Source organism: Lonchura striata, chromosome 5, assembly GCF_046129695.1.
Source record: "Lonchura striata isolate bLonStr1 chromosome 5, bLonStr1.mat, whole genome shotgun sequence".
NCBI classification, from domain to species: domain Eukaryota; kingdom Metazoa; phylum Chordata; class Aves; order Passeriformes; family Estrildidae; genus Lonchura; species Lonchura striata.
In genome coordinates, this window is record NC_134607.1 from 71991320 (window position 1) to 72012565 (window position 21246).

The following is a 21246-nucleotide window of genomic DNA, read 5'->3' on the forward strand; positions in this document are numbered from 1 at the left end:
GGCCCAGGACAGAGGTCAGAACAGTTGTCCCAGTAGCCAAAAATAAACAGCAGATACCCTGGGAAGGGATGCTGAAGCAAAGCTGCTCAAAACCCCACAAATTTGGGGTTGCTTGCCCAAAAAACCCCATCTCCTCCCTTGGAGGCTAGTGGCTCCAAAGGATGGGGACTTTGAGCCAAAGTCACGAGGGGAAAATCAACACCCGCAGGGCTGGGAGTCCTTTTCCACCATTTTTTTTTGGAGTTTAGCATGAAAAAAAAACCCAGGGTGTCTGAAACCACTGAACCTCCATGAGGATTTATTGAGAGGAGGGAATGCTGTGGGAGAGGCTGGGGTCAGTATGGATGCTCCAGGACGTGGACCATGATGTCCAGGAGCGCCGGCCACGTCTCGGTGGCAGTGGGGACGATCTGGGAGCTGGGCAGGAGGAATCCGTAGCGCCCCGAGTCTCTCAGCTCCAAGCTGAAGGAATATTTCACCCCGTTGTCATAGGCCCAGTCGATGGTGGTGCCTCCTGCCATGTCTGCAGGGAGAGGAGCCCAGGTGGGAGCCCATTCCCAAGGGATTTGCTGCAGGATGAGGGAGGAATACTCACAGATGGTGTTGGCGATGCTGCCGTAGGTGTATTTTGTCCCGAACACGGCAGCCAAGTCACTCACGGCCTTCTTGGCCAGTTCATTCTGCAAAGGAACCACCAAAAGTGGTGGGATCTGGTGGATCGAGGGTCAGGGGGATCTAGAGCCCATCATTCCCCAATCCTGCTGCAGGTTTCCCCAAAAACTCTTAATTTTTGAGGTCTGTCTCTCAACCAGCCTCCTCCAGGACCCAGGTTCAGGGGTTCAATATTTGGGTTGCATCTAACGAGAGGAGCAGGGAAGCTCCTGAGATGCTGTGCCTGCCTTTGCCAGGTGATCACAGCCCCACGTTCTGGCGCCATCTCACCATTTCCTGGTGGTCGGGTGTGGGCGCCCTCCTGTATCCGTAGGGGAAGAGCAGCATCTGGGAGTAGCTGTGGATGGAGATGACGGATTTCACGTTCCCGTGGGCGCGGATGAAGTCCACGATGGCTCTCACTTCCCTCTCGGAGTGGGCGTGAGGACCATGATAGATCTCAGAGCAGGGATTGCTGCTGGAGCCGGCACCTGGAGCAGGGGGAGGAGAGCCAGAGAGGATCCCTCAGAAAGGGTTTCCATCCCTGGGTTTCTCCTCTCTAGTTTTGATGTTTTTGAGGCACAAACAATGCCTGGCATGAGGACCTGGTGGCCGAGGTCTCACCTCCAAACCCAGCATCCCAATTTCGGTTGGGATCCACTCCGACGCAGCGGGACCCAGCGTTGATGGACCTGGTCTTGCGCCACAGGCGGTTCTAGGAGCGCACGGAGAGGAGACTGGAACGGGGATGTGAGCCCCAACCCCTGCCAAGCATCTCCAGGGATCTCCACTCGCCGTCCCACATGGGGAGGAACCTCCCTCCCCACCTAAAAACCACAGACAGCCATGGCTGGGGACAGCACTGGGACATCCCCACACTCACAGAGCTGTGGGTGAAGGCAAAGCCGTCAGGGTTGGTGACAATCTCCAGAAAGATGTCCATGCTGTCCAGGATGGCCGTGACAGAGAGGTCCTGCCCATATTCCTCAGCAATCTGTGCGTGGAGAGGAGCAGGAGCTGCCCTGGTGCACCTCGGAGATGAGGGGCGGAGGGATGCAGGGTAAGAATTGGGGTCCCCCATCCCAGGTGATCCCAAGGTCACCTTGTTGGCCATCCAGACACCGGTGGCTTGGGTGATCCATTCCCGCGAGTGGATGCCGGTGTCCAGCCAGATGGCCGGACGGTTTGACCCCCCGGTGCTGAACTGTGCGGAATCACGGGATCATTGAGGTTGGAAAAAACCCGCCAGGATCACGGAATCCACCCTCTGCCAAATCCCCACCTTGTCCCCAGCCCCGAGCCCCGAGTGCCACCTCCAGGAGTTCCTCAGACACCTCCAGGGATGGGAACTCCAAACCTCCCTTCCGAGGCCTGACCACCCTTTCCATGGGGAAATTCCTGCTGCTGTCCATCCTGAGCCTCCCTTGGCACAAATCCTGAGGGGGATTTCGGGGCGAGGCTGCCCCAGGACCCACCTTCAGCACGTACAAGGGCCGCTCCTCGTAGCTCTGCCCGATCTGGACCTTGCTGACGAGGCTGGGATGTTCCTCTACCAGGACGTCCATCCAGTCGTAGATCTGCAAGGAGGAGCTGCTGGGTCATGAGGCTCAGCCTGGGTCTCACCTTTTGGCTTTGAGGGCATCCAGCACCGGATGCAACGAGCAGAGCTTCCCCGGGGAGATCTGGTGCTTCCCTGGAGACCTGGGACTGCCCTGGAGAAGACCTCGTGCTTCTCTGGAGAACACGAGGTGGTTGGGACTCTGTGTGAGCATGGAAAGGCACATCACAAGGTTTTTGGAAAAGCAGAATGAACCATGAGGAAAAATCTCTGAGACTCCCCAACACCACCACAGCCCCCACCAGTCCCAAACTGGGCTCCAAGCACCCCCAAAGTGAAGCTGAAAATGTCTTCCACAGGGTGAGAGATTCCAGGAGTGGCCACGCTGGATGTGGAAGGTTTCCCAGTCTCTCATCTCAGCTAAAAGCTCCACCAAGGAGGAGAAACCTGTCCCAGGGAGGTCTCGCTGTCACCAAGAACTCACCACGACCTTCAGCACATGGATGTGACCCCAGCAGGACAAAGCCAATGCTCTGCAGAGAAAGGTACCTCGTCTATAGTGTGGTAGGAAGCAAAATCAAAAGTCCTGGAGCTTCTCTTTACCCTCCTAGACCTCCTCATGCTTTCCTTTTCTTCATCCAATAATTCCTGGTTAGGAGGCAGAAAAAACCCCAAGATCAAAAAGGCTGGAAGGAGCCGGGGGTTGGATTTTTCTTTTTGATTTCCAACTTTTTGGACTTTCTCTCAGGGCTGAGCTGCAGGAGATCATCATGATCCCATCATAGCCATTACCTGCACATCCTCAATCATGATGCTGTATGAAAAATTATGGGAATCCAGGAATTTTTTGACTCTTTGGAGGCTGGGGAAGGGCGCCCGCAGGTCCACGGGGTGGCTGGGGCTGTTGGGGTGACGCCAAAAGTCCACCTGGGAATAAGAATTTGAGTTGAAAGGGAGAATTCAGCCCCATCCTTCACTGGTGCTCATCTACTGAGCTCCCCAACACCTCCAGGGGTCTCACAGGAATTTCCATGGAGGATCTAAAAAGGTTTTTGGACAAATTTTGGGCCACAGATGGATGTCTGCAGAAGGATTTACAGAAACGTTTCAGCCCAAGTTGTTTGAGTATTTGTGGGATGTTTGTAGGAAACAGGAGCTCTGAGCTCAAAGAGCCCCAGGTTAAATTCATATTTGTATGGTTCTAAATTATACATCTCAAAAACGGAGAGGAAAATTGGATTGGGTGGCAAAAGCAGGAGGGAGCCCTGGATTCCCCAGGGTCTGTGACCGGGGGGTGCTCAGGACCCCTCAGAGCTCACCTGCAGCTCCTCCTGCTCGCCCAGCACCCTGAGCAGAGTGATGTGCTCCTCGTTCCTGGCTGTGACACGCAGGACCTGGTCCCTGCAGGGAGGCAGAGGGGTCACACAGGGGGGACTCTGGCCTGGGGGGAGGCTGGGGAAGCTCCACCCCGGCTCAGAGGGTTGGAAAATGCATCAGCTGTTGATGTTGAGAGAAAACAATGCGGGTTCAGAGCAGCCATGACGGGGAAAGAGCAAGTGCTGGGAGCCTGAGGTGATCTCCAGCCTTGTTTGATCAGCTCCCAAGATGCTGGGCAGTATCTCCATGGATGTGTTCTCTACCTATGGATGTATTCCCTAACAAAGGCCCCAGTCCAGCCTGGCTGGGCTTCCCAAGGACAGGCACAGCCCCTGGAAAGGAGGAAATGTTCTGTGGGAGAGAGGTTTTCTCATCTCAGATCAATCCTCTACCTCCAACCTCTCCTGTTGGGCAGTGCTTAAAGCCACTCCCAAAATGGCACAAAATTCCTTCATCTTTCCCCTTTCTTACCTTTCCTCCATTTAATTCCCATTTATCAGTTTAACCAGCTCCCCAAGGTGATAACAACTTCCACTCTGTGCCTGGGTGACTCAGGCAGGCATTAAATCCTGATTTTTCCCAAAAGGAGAGTGATGGGAGTCTGGATGGATCCCTCAACCACGGCATCGTGTCCGAGGAGGAAGGAAAGCAGGGAGGAAGGTGAGTCGGTCACATCACAGAATATCCTGAGCTGGAAGGCGCCCACAAGGATCAAATCCAACTCCAGGCTCTGCTCAGACACCCCAACAATCCCACCCTGTCCTTGAGAGTGTTGTCCAAACACTCCTGGAGCTCTGGCAGCCTTGGGAATGTGACCATTCCCTGGGGAGCCTGGGCAGTGCAGAGATCCTTGTTCTGGATCAGGAACCTTTCCTGATATCCAACCTAAACCCCCCTGGCACAGCTCCATCCGTGGCTCATGAGATCACCAGCTCTGGCTCCAGTGTCAGTCCAGCTGGTGGGATGTCCAGCATCCTGGCAGTACTTTTTAATGGATAGGTTTTCCCTACTCTGAACACAGAATTCCCACTTTCTCTGCAAATTAATTCTCATGGCCAGTCCATTCATTCCGACCTTTCTGGAAATGGGTTGGAAGCTTTAGGAGTTTTGGGTTGTCCTGACCCTCCCTACATTCCATGCCCCCTTCTCAGCCTCATTCCTGCACTGGTGCTGCTCTTATCTCCAGGAGCTGCAACCAGGATGTTCATCCTGGAAAAGTGCTGGCCTCCCTCCACAGGGCTCCTTCTCCAGGCACATCTTGTTCTTTCCCACAGCATGTTATTCCCAGAAATCCTTGGCTGTTATTCCCAGAAATCCTTGGCCGTTATTCCCAGCAGTCCTTGGGTTTTATTCCCGACAATCCTTGGATGTGTTTGAGCCATACACATGCTCCCCACATCCTCTGGGATTCCACAGCCTGGCGAAGCTTGGAGCGATGCCCTCAGGCTTCAGCATTCCCTAATTTCTCCATGCTCCAAACCTCCCTCCAAACCCGGGGTGAAACCAAATCTTTCCCAGGTGGCAGAAAACCCTGTCGGATTTCCACCTTTCCATCCTTTGGGCTGTCACCCTTCTGGCTGACCCTGAAGGACGGTGGTGGGGACGGGCCTCTCCCAGCCGGATCCCCATCCCACCCCCTACCCCAGCAGGACTCACCCCACGAAAAGCTGCTCGGTGCTGGTGACCCCCAGCAGGGCGAGGAAGACCAGGAGGGTCTCCATGGTGGGTGGGAGCAGAGCACAGCCCCGAGGACGGGCAGAACCCCCTCGGTGCTCGGGGTCCCTCTGGAGCTCCTCACCAGGGCCGCATCCGCCGTCGGCAGCGGCGAGCAGAGCGGGCAGGAAGGGCTCCCGCGAGTCCAAATGTTTGCTTTATTTGGCAAAGTCAACACAAGAGCAGCCAAATTAGGGAGGATCTGATAACGTCTTCCTCGCTGAGTGGGCCCTGGATGAGTGTCCGTGCTCCCAGCTCCGAGCTGCCGTGGGCACGGGCGGCTCCCAACCCACGGGCGTGGGTCGGTGGGGATGGCGTGGTCACGGGAGCCCCAAAACCACAAGGAAACACCTCTTTGTTTCCATGGATTTCTTCATTACACATTGCTATGAGTAAGTCAATCCTAATTATGATTAGTAATGCGTGTGTAATGACAAGCTACTACAAAGTTACTTGCAGAAAAAGGAAGCATTTAAACAGACTTATTTATGATTAATTACTTTATGCATACATTATAGATGTAGATATATTTCATATATGTATATATATATGAAATGTAAAATATACTATACAAATTATTCATCAAACCATTCCCAGGAGTGGGGTCCCTTGATGGTGGATGAAATCTCACTTCAAAGCTGATGGAAGTCGTGGAGCTCGGAGGTGCACAAGGACGTTCACCTGGGGTAATGCTCAGACAGAAAGGCTCATTTTTGGGTAGAAAACGAATTATTTTTATGCTTTCAGTTATTTTCCCTGTTTCAGCAGTGGCTCTGGAGCAGCTGTCACTGACTGGGGCTATCCCAGGAGGTCAGTTTGTCAGAGGTGTCTTTGTTCCCCGGTTAAAGCAGCGCCTTTGTTCTGCAGGTTACAGCAGGGCCTTTGTTGGGCCTTATCTGCGCTGCCCCTGAGCTCCCACCGCGCTTGTCAGGGATGCTCCGGGTTCCTGGGCTGTGTTCCCAGGCTGGCAGGCACCTCCCAGGGCAGGTTTTTACAGCTGACATCCCCTGACCATGTTTTTCTCCATTCAATCCAGGGGATTCTGGCTGCACCAGGAGCAGGAGGTGCCGTGGGAAGGTGCTGGGGTCTCCTGGGGCTTTGCGGTGCGGAACTGGTGCTGTTGCTGAGGTGGTTCCGGGATCTTCCTCGGGACAGGAGCATGGGGTGGTTGAGGTGGGGAGGGACCATGGGAGGTCTGTATCCAATGCTCTGGGGACCCACCAGGGCTCTCCTGGTTGGACTTGGAGCCCTCCAGAGATGGAGGTTGCACGGCCCCACTGGCACCAGGTCCTGCTGCTTCTCCTCCTGGTGGAAAGCATTTCCTGATGTCCCTCCTGGCTCTCCCTCATTCCAGCTGATGCTGTTGTCTCTCCCGTCGCTCTCTGTGGTGGAGAACGTGGCTGTTTCCTCAATAATCTCCTTCCTTGGGATGAGAAGGTCCCTGTTAGGTCCCCCACCCCAGACCTGTGTCATCTCCAGCTCATCGCCCTCCTCGCCCCACCATGGCACACACTCTCCTGTTCCTCTGGGTGGCATCCACTGCTCTGGCCCCAGATCTCTCTGGAATCAGGGTTCCAGGCCAGGATGAGCTCTCCTCACACCAGGCACTTAAAGAGGAGGGGACAGGGGGCCTGAAGCCCTGGATGGTTGGAATGAGCTCCCACGCCAGGACAAAGTCACAGTTCCACGTTCCCAGGTGAGGCTCCTCAAGCTCTGCAGTTCCTGCTCTGGAGACAAGACCTCATCTAGGTCCAAGAGCCAACTGAGTGCCCTGTCCCTGGGATTTACCATCGGTGGTTTTTATCACCGGGGAGAGGATGGGATTTTGGAAAGCTGGGTCAGTTTGGGAAGCAGGTGCCACTGGAGGAGGTCATGGGCGCAGGGGACAGAGACACGTGGGTAGCACTGGCTGCCTCAAGCATGGGTTTGTTTTCCAAAACGGCTGCTTTTAACCCAAAACCAGCCCCCTGGGGTACCTCCCTCAGCTGTGCCTTCCCCTCTTCCTGCCAACAGCTCCGTGCCCTGAGTCCGCAGGGTTTTATTGGACACATCAGCACTGTTTGCTCTCCTGCCAGCCTCCCAAGGGTGAGTAACTCACCAGCTGCTGGGGGGTCACAAGACACCAAGATAAACCTGTTAGACTCGATAATCACCACAGCAGCAGCAGCCAGAACTAATCTCTGATCCTTCAGGGCCACCTGAGCTCTTTGCTCTTAATCCCCAAGAAATTTGCAGGATGAAAATGGAAAGAGGGGCTCCCAAGGGACTGGGTGCTGGATCAGGGGAGGTGTCCTCCCATCTCCATCCTCCCTCCGACCATGTCCACTGGGAGTGTGTGAGAGGGAGAAAAGGGGCAGCCAAATATATGGGGTGTACATTTGAGGTCAGTGGTCAGGGGCCTGGCAGGGTCCTAAGGCTTGTTAAGAGAAATTATTTTAATCAGTCCCATAGCCTAAATTATGCTGGTTAACACCAGGCTGGAGAAGGGAAGGATCCAGGGAGAGCTTCCAGCACATTCCAGGCCCTGAAGGGGCTCCAGGAGAGCTGCAGAGGGACTGGGGACAAGGCCGGCAGGGACAGGACCCAAGGAATGGCTCCCACTGCCAGAGGGCAGCCATGGATGGGATCTTGGGAATGAGGAATTCCTGGCTGGGCTGGGATTGCCAGAGCAGCTGGGGCTGCCCCCGGATCCCTGGAATGTCCCAGGAAAGGCTGGAGCAGCCTGGGATGGTGGGATTGGAATGGGATGGGATTTGAGGTCCCTTCCCACCCAAACCATCCCAGGATTCTGGGATCAAGGAGGCCCAGAATCCATTCCGAGGGATTTTTATGGAAGTTGGGGATGGAAAAGGGAAGGGAGACCCTTCCTGGAGTCCCGAGATTCCCAGTGAAACCCCTGGATCCCAAAATTCCTTCCTGGAGCAGAGTCGGGGTGGGGATGGATCCAATGCTCGTCTGGGAGAGCTGGGAATGGAGGGAATTCCTTGGGAAAGGGAGCTTGGGGTGGGATTTTGGGAAGGAATTCCTGGCTGGGCTGGAGTTGCCAGAGCAGCTGGGGCTGCCCCTGGATCCCTGGAATGTCCCAGGAAAGGCTGGAGCAGCCTGGGACAGTGGGAGGTGTCCCTGCCATGGCAGGGGTGGCACTGCATGTGTGGGCAGGGATGGCTGTGTCCCAAAATCTCCTCAGGGATGTGTCCCACACAAGGAACAGGACATGCACCAAACACCGTGGCGGGATTGCACAGAGGTTTATTCAGCCCTCTCTGTCGTGACAGCCATCACAGCACACAGAGGCTTTTTGAGCCGGTGCTGCAGAGCTGACTCCCAGCCCAGCTCTCAGGAGGACTTGTCCCGCACGTGCTCCATGATCTTCTTCAGGCCCAGCCAGGTCTCCCTGGCGGTGGGGACGATCTGGTTGGCGGGCAGCAGGAAGCCGTAGCGCCCCGTGTCCCGCAGCTCGAAGGCGAAGGAATATTTGATCCCATTGTCATAGCTCCAGTCAATGCTGCCTCCACTGGCTTGGTCTGGAAGGGAAAGGAAGATGGTCCAGCGAGGGGAGCAGAGGAATGGTGGAGCTCTCTTGTCCTGCTCTTTGTATTTTGGAGGACAAGGATGAGGTTTGGATGGGAACGCTCAGGTCCGATGTGGGAGCGGCGGTGTCACTGCACAGGAGCGCTGTGGCTTTCACAAGGGACAGACCCTGTGGGGAGGACGGGGATTGGTGTCCTGGGACAGCCCCTGAAAGCTCCGAGTGGCCAAATACTCACAGATGGTTTGGCAAATGGTGCCCACTTGAAAGGTGGTGCCGTAGAGGGAGCGGATGGAACTGGCGGCAGCTCTTCCCAGAGATTCCTGGAGGGGAGAAGATGAAGGAGAATAAAGAAGCAGCCACACTTCCTGAGGTTAAACACTAGGATTTCACCAGAAATCTCCAAACTGCTTTGGAGATGATTCACACCAACAGCAGCCACAGCTTCCACAGCATCTTTGGGAGGGGCCACTGCGGGTGAATGAACTTCCAGCAGGTTCTGTAAGTGTTCATCCACTGTTTATGTCACTGCCTTGTCCAGGGAAGGCTCAAGAGATACCAGAAATTCCCAAGGCAGTTGGGATCTTCCAATACTCCAAGGTCACCTTAATGCTCACTTCAACTACATAATGAGGATTGGATGGAAAACAGAGCTGGGTCCTTTGTGAAGGAGGGAAAAAGGCAACAGATTACCACAGGGGAACTGCATTTAGGTATTAGGACAAAACAAAATCCCCATGAGATTAGGGAAACTGCAGGACGAGCTTGAAAAAGCTGTGGAACTCTTCTTTAGAAATATCAAAACAATTAATCCAAACTCAGACTGAAATTGGCTCTGACTCCAAAGCCCTTCCAGCACAGGGTTAGAACAGAGACCTCCAGAGGTCTTTCCCGTTGGAATTGTGGTTGTGAGATCCACATTGCCTCAGAGATATTATTCCAGCTGTGGTGCTGTCATTAGGGAGACGTATGGAAAATACAGAAAAGGCAGCTGGACAGAAGAGAGGAAGGTAAAACCAAGTCCTGCTGTCTCACCAGCTCGGCATAATCGTTTGGCCTGGTGCATTTGTATCCATAGGGATACATCAGGAGCTGGGAATAACTGTGGAGGGTCAGGAAGGCCTTGAAGTTTCCGTGATTCTTGATGAAGTCGACAACAGATTTCACTTCCACCTCGGAGTTGGCCCTGGGCCCGTGGTAGGAGTCGGAGCAGGGGTTGTTGCTGGCTCCAGGACCTGGTGGTGCAAGGAGGGAACAGAGCCATGAGGAGTGGAATTCCTGGGAATTCCTGGGAGGCCGGGGCAGACCCACACAAAGCTGGGCTTTCCAAAGCAAGGCCTTAAACGCTGATAAACGCCCAAACAGCAGTGTGAATGTTCAAGGGATGTGCTTTGAGATGATGCAACCTGGAACAGGTTGCCCAATAATCCACATTCCTGGGGTGGATGGGACTGGAAACAACCTGGGATAGTGGAAGGTGGCTTTGCCCATGGCAGGGAGTGGAACTAAATGATATTATGGGTCCTTCCAACCCAAAGCATTCTGTGATTCCATGATTCCATGATGCTGCCTCATCCTGTGCTCTAGGGTGATTCATCCCCTTTATAAAGGCAGCTGCTGGTTCTGTGTAACAGCATCCAGAATCCAGAAGCTTTATCCCTACCTCCAAAACCTGCATCCCAGTTCCTGTTGGGATCAACTCCGACGCAGATGCTGCCGGGAATCTTGGAGCGGGTTTTCCTCCACATGCGGTTCTACAACAGAGAAATGCTCAGAAAGGATCAAATCTGGGTGCTGGCACCAAAACTGCTCCCCAGGAAGAGCTGCCATCCATGGAGGATTGATCCTAGGCATGATCCCCAGAGTATTTTGGACTGCCAAGGTGGGCCAATGGTCAAAAATAAAATGTCCTTACTAAAACTGGGGTATTTACAGGGGGTTAGGATGGGTTAGACAAATGATGAGGATCTTTGTCTGCCCAACTCTTTGGTAACTCCTGTCGCAGCACTAAGACTTTGAGAGCCCACTTCCCTCATGTTTATTATTTCCTTGGAAGAGCCAGGAATTGCAGTGAGCTCAGACCCACCGAGGTGTGAGTGTACACATATCCGTCAGGGTTGGTGACTGGCAGCAGGAAAAGATCCATCTTGTCCAGCAGGGAGGTGATGGACTGATCTGTTCCATAGTCAGAGGCAATCTAGGCAGAGACAGAGAACACCCTGCTGAGCAGAGTAATTCCTTCCCAGATGTTCAATCCCGCATTGTTTGGGACGGAGGAAAGGCTGGATTTTGGGGCAGGGAAACAAGGAGCATCCATTATCTCCTTGTTATACATGTGGAGTGAGCAGTGAATCTGTTTTATTATTTTATTCTGAAGACGGGAGGTCTTTAGAATAAAATGGAAGAGGATAACAAAATTTTCTCCTCCCTGTCCCAGAGGACAGGCCAAGGCTGGCACTAAGGCTGAGATGGAAGAGCCAGGTTGGGAATTCTCAACCGTGCTGCACTGACAGAGCCCAGGGAGGTTTTGGACAACACTCTGAGGCACAGGGTGGCTCCTGGGGATGGTTCTGTGCAGGGCCATGAGTTGGACTCCATGATCCTGGTGGGCCCCTTCCACCCACTTATTCTGTGATCCTGCGGCTTCGCTGGTGGCTCAGTCATTTCCAGCAGGATTTAAATCCTCATTTATAGAGAGCTGGAGGTCTGGGCATTTTGTGGAAGGAAACTAACCCCACTGCATTTTTCTGGGTGAGCAAAGCAGAGCAGCAATACAATCTCAAAGTCTTTGGTTCTGACAGGACAGAGGTTCCCAATTCCAGGTGGAGGCAGCCACCACATCCTCAGGGAGTCGGCTGCTTTTGGGAGGTGAATGAACTAAACACACAGAGGGGTGATACCCTCTGAAACAGCAGGAAACATTCCCAAGACAGGCCCAAGAGGAATCCCTGCTGCAGGAACCTTGTTGGCGATCCACAGGGCGCTGGCGTGGGTGACCCACTCGCGGGAATGGATGCCGGCGTCGAGCCAGATGGCCGGGCGGTTGGAGCCGCCGGTGCTGAACTGGGAAATCAAAGAGCAGCATTTCAGACTGACACCCCTCACTGGAGCCCATCCCATAATAGACTGGGGTGCTCTGGGCTGTGCTGTCGTTCATCCCTACGGGTGCATTCCATGGGATTTGTCGTACCTTCAGGACGTACAGAGGCCGCTTTTCGTAGGATTGCCCGATCTGGATCTTCTGCACGAAGCTGTACTCGGATGCAAGGTTGTCCAGTTCTGCATTAATCTGAAATGCAAGGCCATGAGGACAATGACAGGGTCAGCTGCTGAGACCCCAGCAGTGGGAAAGTCCCCGTTCCCCTCGCCCAGCAGCCGAAGGAGAGGTCTGGAACACGTGAAGATGAGTTTGCAAGGTTGTTTATTTCTCCTTATCTGTAATATTTTCTCTCTGACCTGCTGAGGTCTGCCTAGCACAGAAGCCGTGGCAGTCTGGGTGCCCTCTGGGCAGTGTTTACCTTTTATATCAAAAATTACGTACAGCCTGTTTAGAACAATGCACCAGTACTATCATCTACGTTAGACAGCTTTAGTCTCTGACTGAAACCAGTAGAAAAGTGTCACCATCACAGCAGGACACGGAGGACAAGAATTAAGGAAAGAAAGCTGGGACACGCCCAGATTCTTCCATCTTGTAGCCCTGAATTACATTCTAAAAAAAACCCCTAAAATTCTTTTTTTCCACCCTGTGTCAATTCACCTATTACACTACTCAAACCCTTGTGGCTTGTAATTCCTCACACAAAATTGGCAGTGTTTTCCACGGGCAAAAATGGAAGCCACAGCTGTTTTTGACTTCATGTCGAGGTCTCTGAGCCCCCTGCCAGGGTCTGGACACAGCCAGGGCAGGCAGAGGGATGTCCTGGACTCCCACAATTAACACCATATCTGAGGACATTAATATCATATTTATGTGCTCTGTCATTCCTTCCAGAGAATCGTGCACTGATGCAGGTTGGAAAGCCCATCCCATTCCACTCCCACTACCCCAGGTTGGTCCAACCTGGCCTTAGACACTCCAAGGATGAAGAAACCACAGCTTGCTTTCTTTTTAGTTCTCTATTTCCCAATTTCAAGATCCCTTTATTTCTCTTTCTTTTGAAGGATGGGGTTTGACAGGGTCTGCAGGAGAGTTTATGGAATTTTGATCAACACTGTCAGGGACAGCTCTGACTGATTGTTCTGAGCACAAAATACCACAAAACACAAATCCACATGCCAGAAAAAGCTGCAAGAACATTTTAGATCCTAATAAAGGATGTTGAAATGAAGAGAGCATGCCTAAAGATCAGAAAAAAATCAGAATTCTCCTCCCTGGAGGTACTCACTTCATCCAGAGTGTGGTAAGCACCAAAGTCAAAGGTGCTGCTGCGCTGCCTTTGGGCACTCTCAGCCATGTCTTGCTTTTCTTTATCCAGAACATCCTAAAATAACATTCAAATGGTGAGAAGTGTCTGCTTCACTTGCTAAAAGATAAAGAAATTAAAAGGCAGTGAGTTAATGCTGGTTTAGGTGCTTTTCTTTATCCAGAACATCTTAAAATAACATTCAAATGGTGAGAAGTGTCTGCTTCACTTGCTAAAAGATAAAGAAATGAAAAGGCAGTGAGTTAATGCTGGTTTAGGTGCTTTTCTTTATCCAGGACATCCTAAAATAACATTCAAATGGTGAGAAGTGTCTGCTTCACTTGCTAAAAGATAAAGAAATGAAAAGGCAGTGAGTTAATGCTGGTTTAGGTGCTTTTCTTTATCCAGGACATCCTAAAATAACATTCAAATGGTGAGAAGTGTCTGCTTCACTTGCTAAAAGATAAAGAAATGAAAAGGCAGTGAGTTAATGCTGGTTTAGGTGCCCTTTGGGGATTATTGCTCATGTCAGATTAGTGCCCAAGTGGGTGATTTCTATCCATAACTGCTCTCAGCAGAATTTACTGAATGATCAGTAACTTCAGTGTCAAACAAATGTCTGGGATCAAAAATCCAAAATTCCTCAGAAGAGTCCTGTGGAATTTGTTGATGTCACTACTCAGAGAACACCTCCATCTGTGCATGGATTGTCTTTCAGGAATTATCCACAACCCACAAAAATAACGGGAGGATCCCACAGAAAAACAGAGTATGGAAAAGCGGGAGCCGGGCCAAACTGTGAATCAGTGTTTCCAAAAGATGCAAGAAAGAAGTGCCAGTGGCACTGCCCACCTGCAGGTTTTCAATCAGGATGGAATATTCGATCCCCTGGGATTCCAGGAAGGCTTTCACCGACTGGACGCTGGCAGCAGGAACTCTCACATCCACGGGGAGGGCTGAGGCAGAGGGATTGATCCAGAAATCCAGCTGCAGAGAGGAAGGGGAATGGATTTGGGCTGGGGAAGGCACCCTGCCAACAGCTCCTGCAGAGTTTTGGAAATGCTGATTTCTCCCCAGTCCAACAGAGAGGAGGCCTGGAATGCTCCGTTCTCCGTGGCCTCACCACAGCCTGGTATCAGTTCTGATAAACTCAAAAAAGCAACAAATACCAAGGGCTCGAGTCAGTTTTTTCACTGACTTCTAGGCTTTGATCACACTAACAAGAGGAAATTTTAATTGTTTCTTATGACTATTTTATTATTTTCCCTTTTACTCAAAAAAATTTCAAGAAAAACTCCATGTTCCAGTCTTAGGTAATATGAAACCCATTGTTTTAATTTCTCCTTTTATCACTCCTTTAGTAGGATTTTTCTAAATTTTGCTTTCTAAATTATTCATATAATATTTCTTTAGCCAGTGATTTTAAAAAGTGATGTTAAAAATTCTCACCAATGCCAATAAGAACAGTAATAACCTGAAATTTTACATTGTGTTTTCCTGCTTCAATACAGTGTAAACAAGCTGATAAATTTCTTCCATAACTCTGGGAGACAAAACATTGCCATTCCCACTGGAAAAACAAGTTTTCCAACACTGAGATTAAGATCTAACAATTCAAATATGATGTAAGCCCAGTAGGGGGAAAAAAAAAAAAAAATCAGTTCTGGCCCCTACTCGAACTTGCAGGTCAAATTTAAAGTCTTGAGAGAATAAAATTATTTATGACAGCTGCCCCAGGGTGATGGGAACCTTCCAAATGAGATGCAGATTCACACCCTGAGCTGCTGTTAATGAGATGCAAATCCAAAATTCCTCTGTGGCCGTGACCCACCTCCAGGTGTTCCAGCGCTTCCAGAAGCTGCAGCTGCCTGACCTCCTCCTCATTTTTGGTCTTGATTCGGAGAACCTGGTGCCTGCAATAAATCGGTGTTTTCGGCAGCAGCCTCAGGTGGGGGGCTGGCTGTACTGGTTTGTTCCTGGGATCGTTCATTCTGTGTTAATTGTGTGTTCATGGCTCCTTTGATAGGTTGATTTGGTGTCACCCAAGAGTTGCACAACCAGACGACGCGGATGAGTTTTAAATCGCTCCGAGCATCAACCCCGCGTCCACCGGTTACTTCTTGGGCAGCAAGTTGTGAGAAAAGAATATTCCGGTTGAGTTGGGGAAGGACCAGCGTTTGGCGAGCGGAGCGAACACCAGAGGTGGGATTTGTTTGTTTGTGACACCAGCAGAGCACCATTCCAGGTGGGATGAATCCCTCTGGAGGTGCCTCGCTCCAGCGGTTGGGGTGACAAACCCAACAGCTGGAGCACAGCCCGGGAACTGCACAGCTGGAAACCCCTGAGGTGGAAATGAGGGGGGAAAAGGGTCTCGGCACACGAGCTCGGGTATTTGAGTGTTCTATTTACACCTGGATCCTCTCCCCGGCCAGCAGAGGGATCAGATCTCTTTGTTAAATTGAGTTAAATCGGCTCTGCAGGCGCTTTTCCACATTAATAACTCATTACTGGATCCTCCATAAACTTTATCTCAGGATTGGATTCAGCTCTGAGTTCACCACAGCTGCTGAGGAGTGGAATCACCAGAACTCAGTTCAGGGTTAAATGATCAAAATAGCCCCTCCTGCCTTTCCAAATCCCCGAGTTTTGGGACATTGTTTATATTATATTTTATTCTTAATCCTTAAACCTTCACACACAGGTTTACTTACTGGAATCTAGTACTCACTTACTGCACTTCAGGATTTATCCAGATTATAATTTTATAATCTTTAATTATTTAGACTCTTCCATTGTCAGTGAGGCTGTGAGGAAATACTCTGCGGGATATTTTTTGCAGTGCAACATAAAGAAAGACCTTTAGAATTTAATAGCTGGGAACCAGGATTTTAAATTATTAGAAAGGAGGAAAGAAGAGGAAGAAAGAGAAATAAGAAACTTGGGGGGGAAAGGGAAAGTTGTGAACTTTCTGATCTGAGGACAGGTTCTGGTCTTTCAGCTCTGCTTTTGCAGTGAGGTTCACCTCAAGCCAAAATCAAGCCTTGGATGAACAGGAATTGAGGATCTCAACTCCACAGCTGGAGTTATCCCAAATGAAAGTAAAGAAATGTTCCCTCAAACACCAGAGCAGCAAAGCAACAAGAACAGTCAGCCACAAAAACAAACAAACACAAGTGCCCCAAGCAGATTTTGTGAAGTTGAGACTGTGAAAAACAAGAAGATACCAGCCCTAAATGAAAGGTTTTCCACAAAAGTGTAACTCACCCAACGAAGGTTTCCAGGCACAGGGAAGCCCCGATGAGGGCACTGAAGATCAAAATCAGCTTCATGTTTGCTGCGAGTTCAGCTGGGCCTGGCAGAGGGGAATTTATACAGAGCTTTATTTTTCAGATCAGACACATCTGATAGAACCTATCACTCCATGTGATCAAGTTCTCACATTTATCAGAGCCTTCAAGGCAACCAGCAGGCTGATTTCACCTCCAAAAAAATATTTTCCACTACACATCCAGAGCGGTGGGGGAGGAGTCGGTCCCAAAGCTCTGACCACAAAAATGCGTGTGTTCCTTCGTGTTTGTCAGGGCCGAGGAAAACGGGGACAAACTGAACTCACCCCAGCTCTCACTGGGGGTCAGGAGCTCTGCCAGCCACTCTTGGTTGTGGGGATTTGGTGTTGTCCACTCCTTGCTCCAAAGGATATTTGAGGAGTTGTTATCCACCCCTGCCTGAGCTTTAGGGATGATCTCCCATGGGAACACCCAGCTGTGGCTGTCCCACAGCTGCGGGTAGGGCCACAGGGCTGCTGGATAAACTTTTTGTTTATCCAAATCCGTAAAGGTGGCTGAGGGACAGCCAGGAGCTGAGCCTGCTCTCACACCTGGAGTTCCTGGGGAGCGGAGAGAGGGGAGATGTGACAATTCCCAGAGGGAACTCTTAATAAAGATCTCAACTGTATCATTCAGCATTTCAGCACCTCCCTGAGGAGTCTCCTCTCACCTCCACTCCCACCCCACTCCTCCAGGTGTCCTGTTGTGTTCACAATCCTTTTTCTCATGTTTTTGGGAACAAAGGGAGCCCCAGGCAAGAATTATTCTTGTTTTGACCTGTAGGATTGAGTCATCTTGTAACTGCTGTGTCTTGGGGGCACCAGGAGAACTGCTCTGGTCTCTAAGGTTGAACCAAACCCAGTCCCTGGGGGAAAAGATCTCCACTCCCTCAATTTAAACCAAATAATAACAAATTATCCCAAGAGTCAGGAACCATCACAGGAATTTCCTGCTTCTGGAACTACAGCAGCTCTGGTGGAAGTGAAACCCCACCTGTAGCTTCCAGACTCCAATATTTCATAATAGAATCAGTTGACTGTCCACACGACTTGCCACGCTTCACTCTTTCAAAACAGGAAGGAAGGATTTAATCTAGGGCAAAATTAGAGCTTGTTTCTTTACTCATGCTACATCCCACATGGATTTCAGGGCTGCCAAGAAACCCTGCCAAACCTGATGTCAGGATCCAAAGTATCCCAACAAGCTCTGAGTGCCCTGATCAGCATCCTCTGGGGCCTCCACCCACGGCATTTCAGGAGCTGCATCTCAATCCAAACCTTGGGCTCTCTCCTCATCCCCTGGAGGGGCTGCAGGACCCCAGCAATGGCCGTGAGGTCCTGAAGGGTCTGGAGATCAGCTCTGAGCCACGGGCATCCATGGAATTGGAGTGAATCCAGAGGATTCCACGGAGCTGCTGCAGGGCTGGAGCCCCTCTGCTCTGGAGCCGGGCTGGGGGAGCTGGAAATGTTCCCCTGGAGAAGGGAAGGATCCAGGGAGAGCTTCCAGCACATTCCAGGAGCTCCAGGAGAGCTGCAGAGGGACTGGGGACAAGGATGGAGGGACAGGAGCCAGGGAATGGCTCCCACTGCCAGAGGGCAGGGATGGATGGGAGATTGGGAATGAGGAATTCCTGGCTGGGCTGGGATTGCCAGAGCAGCTGGGGCTGCCCCTGGATCCCTGGAATGTCCCAGGAAAGGCTGGAGCAGCCTGGGATGGTGGGATTGGAATGGGATGGGATTTGAGGTCCCTTCCCACCCAAACCATTCCAGGATTCTGGGATCAAGGAGGCTCAAACTCCATCCTGAGGGATTTTTATGGAAGTTGGGGATGGAAAAGAGAAGGGAGACCCTTCCTGGAGTGCCAAGATTTCCAGTGAAACCCCCGGATCCCAAAATTCCTTCCTGGAGCAGAGTTGGGGTGGGGATGGATCCAATGCCAGGCTGGGAGAGCTGGGAATGGAGGGAATTCCCTGGGAAAGGGAAATTGGGGTGGGATTTTGGGAATGAGGAATTCCTGGCTGGGCTGGGATTGCCAGAGCAGCTGGGGCTGCCGTGGATCCCTGGAATGTCCAAGGAAAGGCAGGACAGGGACAGTGGGAGGGCTGGAACAAGCCGGGCTTTGAGCTCCCTTCCCTCCCAAACCATTCTGGGTTTTTTTTTAAGAGGCTGGAAACACCCAGGGCGCTGGCACCCGGCTCCAGAAGGGGAGCAGCAGGAAGGCAGAGGTGGGAGAAGAATCCTCACCACAGGCAGCAGAACCCCACGGGATCCAGCCAGCAGGAGCAGGGCAGGTCTGGTGGCACCGAGCAGCTCCTCGGAGAGCTCCCAGGGCAGCTCCACAGCCGGGGTGTCACCAAGCAGAGCTCCAGTCCCCCCTGGAAGGAGCCCCGGAGCGGGCGGGCAGGGCGGGCAGGGCGGGCAGGGCTCTCCCGTGCCCCGCCGAGGCTGTGGAGTCACCCCGTGAGTCAGGAGCACCCCGGTGACACCCAGCGAGGCAAAGGTTCCATCAGCCTCCGCCAAGCAAACCCTCTCCTCGCCTAAAATCTCCGTGCTGACACACATGTTCACTGAGAGGGGCCAGGGTGGATTTGTGCCCCCACAACAACACCTTGAAAACCTTCAAAAATAATTTAATTTCAGCGAGGTTTGCCCTTTTTTGTAAAGTCCGGACCCTTTGTTGTTGCTGCCTCAAAACCAAGATCCGGTGTTGTAGCCTCTCCTTTGGTTTTTAGGGGAAAAAATCCCAGAAACTTTTCACCTTTTCACCTTTTGGCATGGCACCCACAACAACACCTTGAAAACCTTCAAAAATAATTTAAAATCAGCGAGGTTTGACCTTTTTTGTAAAGTCCGGACCCTTTGTTGTTGCTGCCTCAAAACCAAGATCCGGTGTTGTAGCCTCTCCTTTGGTTTTTAGGGAAAAAATCCCAGAAATTTTTCACCTTTTCACCTTTTGGCATGGCACCCACAACAACACCTTGAAAACCTTCAAAAATAATTTAATTTCAGCGAGGTTTGCCCTTTTTTGTAAAGTCCGGACCCTTTGTTGTTGCTGCCTCAAAACCAAGATCCGGTGTTGTAGCCTCTCCTTTGGTTTTTAGGGGAAAAAATCCCAGAAACTTTTCACCTTTTCACCTTTTGGCATGGCAAAGGGCTCTACTGGAAACGCATCTGGAAAATCAGAGTTAATTGGCTATAACGCCAATTTAGTTTGGATTACTGATGAGGGAATTATTATTTCTGTAAACAATGGATTGCCTCCATGTCCTTAATCCCCCTTAGAAATGCCCTGGATAAAGAATGAGTTGGGATTTCAGCATGTGATTTACCACATAGAATTAATTTTAGAAGCAGCACGCATATTTTTGATGTTTCTGGAAAATCTTTAGGCTTTATGTCAGGTAAATCTGAGGCTTTATATCAGTGTAATAACCCTGGCTGCAATGGAGCTATGTATTTCCAACTCAGTTTTCCTTAAATTAGGAAACCAAGGCCTTCAAATTTGTTTGGTTATCCTCACACAATCCTTTCCATTTGCAGCATTTCAGAGCAAAAATACAAAGTTACACTGGACAAACATTTGAAGTCGTGCATATGTTGGAAATGATATAATTTTCCTAATTTTTGATTGGCCATTTTAATTATTTATGAGCAGCACCCACTTTTAAAGCTCTAGTAAAGCTTCTCCACTGACCTTTATTATTACTTTGATCATTAAATCATCGATTAAGTTTGTTAAAATGAACCCTGGCAAACTTCAATGAACAGACCCAAAGCATTTGAAGACTGTGGGATCTTAAATTTATGGCACTTCAAGGATATTAGAATAACCAGAAAATTAGAGGAAATTAAAGCCTGAAAGGCTGGAGACTCTAAGTCTGAGAAAAAGATAACAAAATTACTAAATAATTTGGACCAGATCAGTAAAAAAGTGAGGAAACGAATAGTGAACATTACTGCAATAGTAATTAATGAAGAGGATGATGAAATTTAGAACTGTTAAAATATATAAACAATTGAAAAAGTTTTGTCTTGAGGCTCACGTGGAGGCCTGAAGTTTGTCAGCCACACACACAAACCTTGGCCAAGAATAAATCCTTTGACATTTTAAAAAAGACTGTTAGGAATCTTATTTATCCCCATGGTTTCAGTGACGCTTGTACAGAAATACAAAATTACACCCATGCAGAAATATGAAACCACACTTGCACAGCATGCAAATAGACCTAAAACCCCTTAAAATTTTATTTACTAACGCTGGCAACGTGTTGGTCTGACAGGCACGGCAATGTAATTAAACAATTTAGCTATAAAGATGTGAAAAATGAGTATTTTATGATTGGCTCTTCGCAAATATTAAATTGAATACTATATGTATTATGGGGGGTTATTTTGTAGTACTGTATTAATCCTTTTTAAGTAGCGTGTTAAATATAGTTTTAGGTTACAACATCATGTTAAAATAGAAATTCTGTGATGTAAGATGTTTTCTACTAGCTCAAGCAAGAGATGAGATAATCAAGAAACTCTTCACACAAAAATGGCAGTGAAAAGAGTCCATAAAAATTTACTGCCTCCTTATCAGAAAAGATAAATATCCTTCCACCTTCTCTCTGTCTTTATTTGACAAAAACCGGAAAAATTCTTAATTTTCAAGGAATTTATGCATCATGTGTGAGCTATATGA

General features: G+C 50.2%; 2 protein-coding genes across 3 annotated transcripts; both read right to left on the bottom strand.

The window, feature by feature from the left end:
- Positions 1–335: 335 nt before the first annotated feature.
- LOC110478876 (carboxypeptidase A1) lies at positions 336–5407 on the bottom strand. The gene is made up of 11 exons (XM_021545771.2): positions 5243–5407; positions 3529–3610; positions 3002–3136; positions 2759–2857; positions 2127–2228; positions 1754–1855; positions 1535–1645; positions 1276–1366; positions 943–1142; positions 596–680; positions 336–523 (listed from the first exon to the last, which is right to left on the bottom strand). Exons 1-11 carry the CDS (start codon positions 5305–5307, stop codon positions 336–338), a joined length of 1260 nt encoding a protein of 419 aa, XP_021401446.2. The 5' UTR covers positions 5308–5407.
- Positions 5408–8531: 3124 nt separating this feature from the next.
- On the bottom strand, positions 8532–16680 carry LOC110478874 (carboxypeptidase A2). 2 transcript variants are annotated; one of them, XM_077783144.1, is made up of 12 exons: positions 16674–16680; positions 16499–16586; positions 15066–15147; positions 14087–14221; positions 13217–13312; positions 12019–12117; positions 11790–11891; positions 10915–11025; positions 10492–10582; positions 9864–10063; positions 9067–9151; positions 8532–8823 (listed from the first exon to the last, which is right to left on the bottom strand). In XM_077783144.1, the coding sequence occupies exons 2-12, from the start codon at positions 16561–16563 to the stop codon at positions 8636–8638; spliced, it is 1254 nt and encodes a 417-aa protein (XP_077639270.1). In that variant the 5' UTR covers positions 16564–16586; positions 16674–16680; the 3' UTR covers positions 8532–8635. The 2 variants fall into 2 exon arrangements, with proteins under 2 accessions (XP_077639270.1, XP_077639269.1); XM_077783143.1 differs by lacking the exons at positions 16499–16586; positions 16674–16680 and having other exon boundaries at positions 15066–15375.
- Positions 16681–21246: the final 4566 nt, after the last annotated feature.

Excerpts from the sequence above, each read along its gene's own strand:
- LOC110478874 (XM_077783143.1), bottom strand. The coding sequence starts at position 15,224 with ATGAACGATCCCAGGAACAAACCAGTACAGCCAGCCCCCCACCTGAGG. Across the intron at positions 11,026-11,789 it reads CCCTGTGGATCGCCAACAAG|ATTGCCTCTGACTATGGAAC; the intron begins GTTCCTGCAGCA and ends GTCTCTGCCTAG. Across the intron at positions 9,152-9,863 it reads CAAACGATTATGCCGAGCTG|GAATCTCTGGGAAGAGCTGC; the intron begins GTGAGACAGCAG and ends TCTCCCCTCCAG.
- LOC110478876 (XM_021545771.2), bottom strand. The coding sequence starts at position 5,307 with ATGGAGACCCTCCTGGTCTTCCTCGCCCTGCTGGGGGTCACCAGCACC. Across the intron at positions 1,856-2,126 it reads GGCCCTTGTACGTGCTGAAG|TTCAGCACCGGGGGGTCAAA; the intron begins GTGGGTCCTGGG and ends GATTCCGCACAG. Across the intron at positions 1,143-1,275 it reads TTGGGATGCTGGGTTTGGAG|GTGCCGGCTCCAGCAGCAAT; the intron begins GTGAGACCTCGG and ends CCCCTGCTCCAG.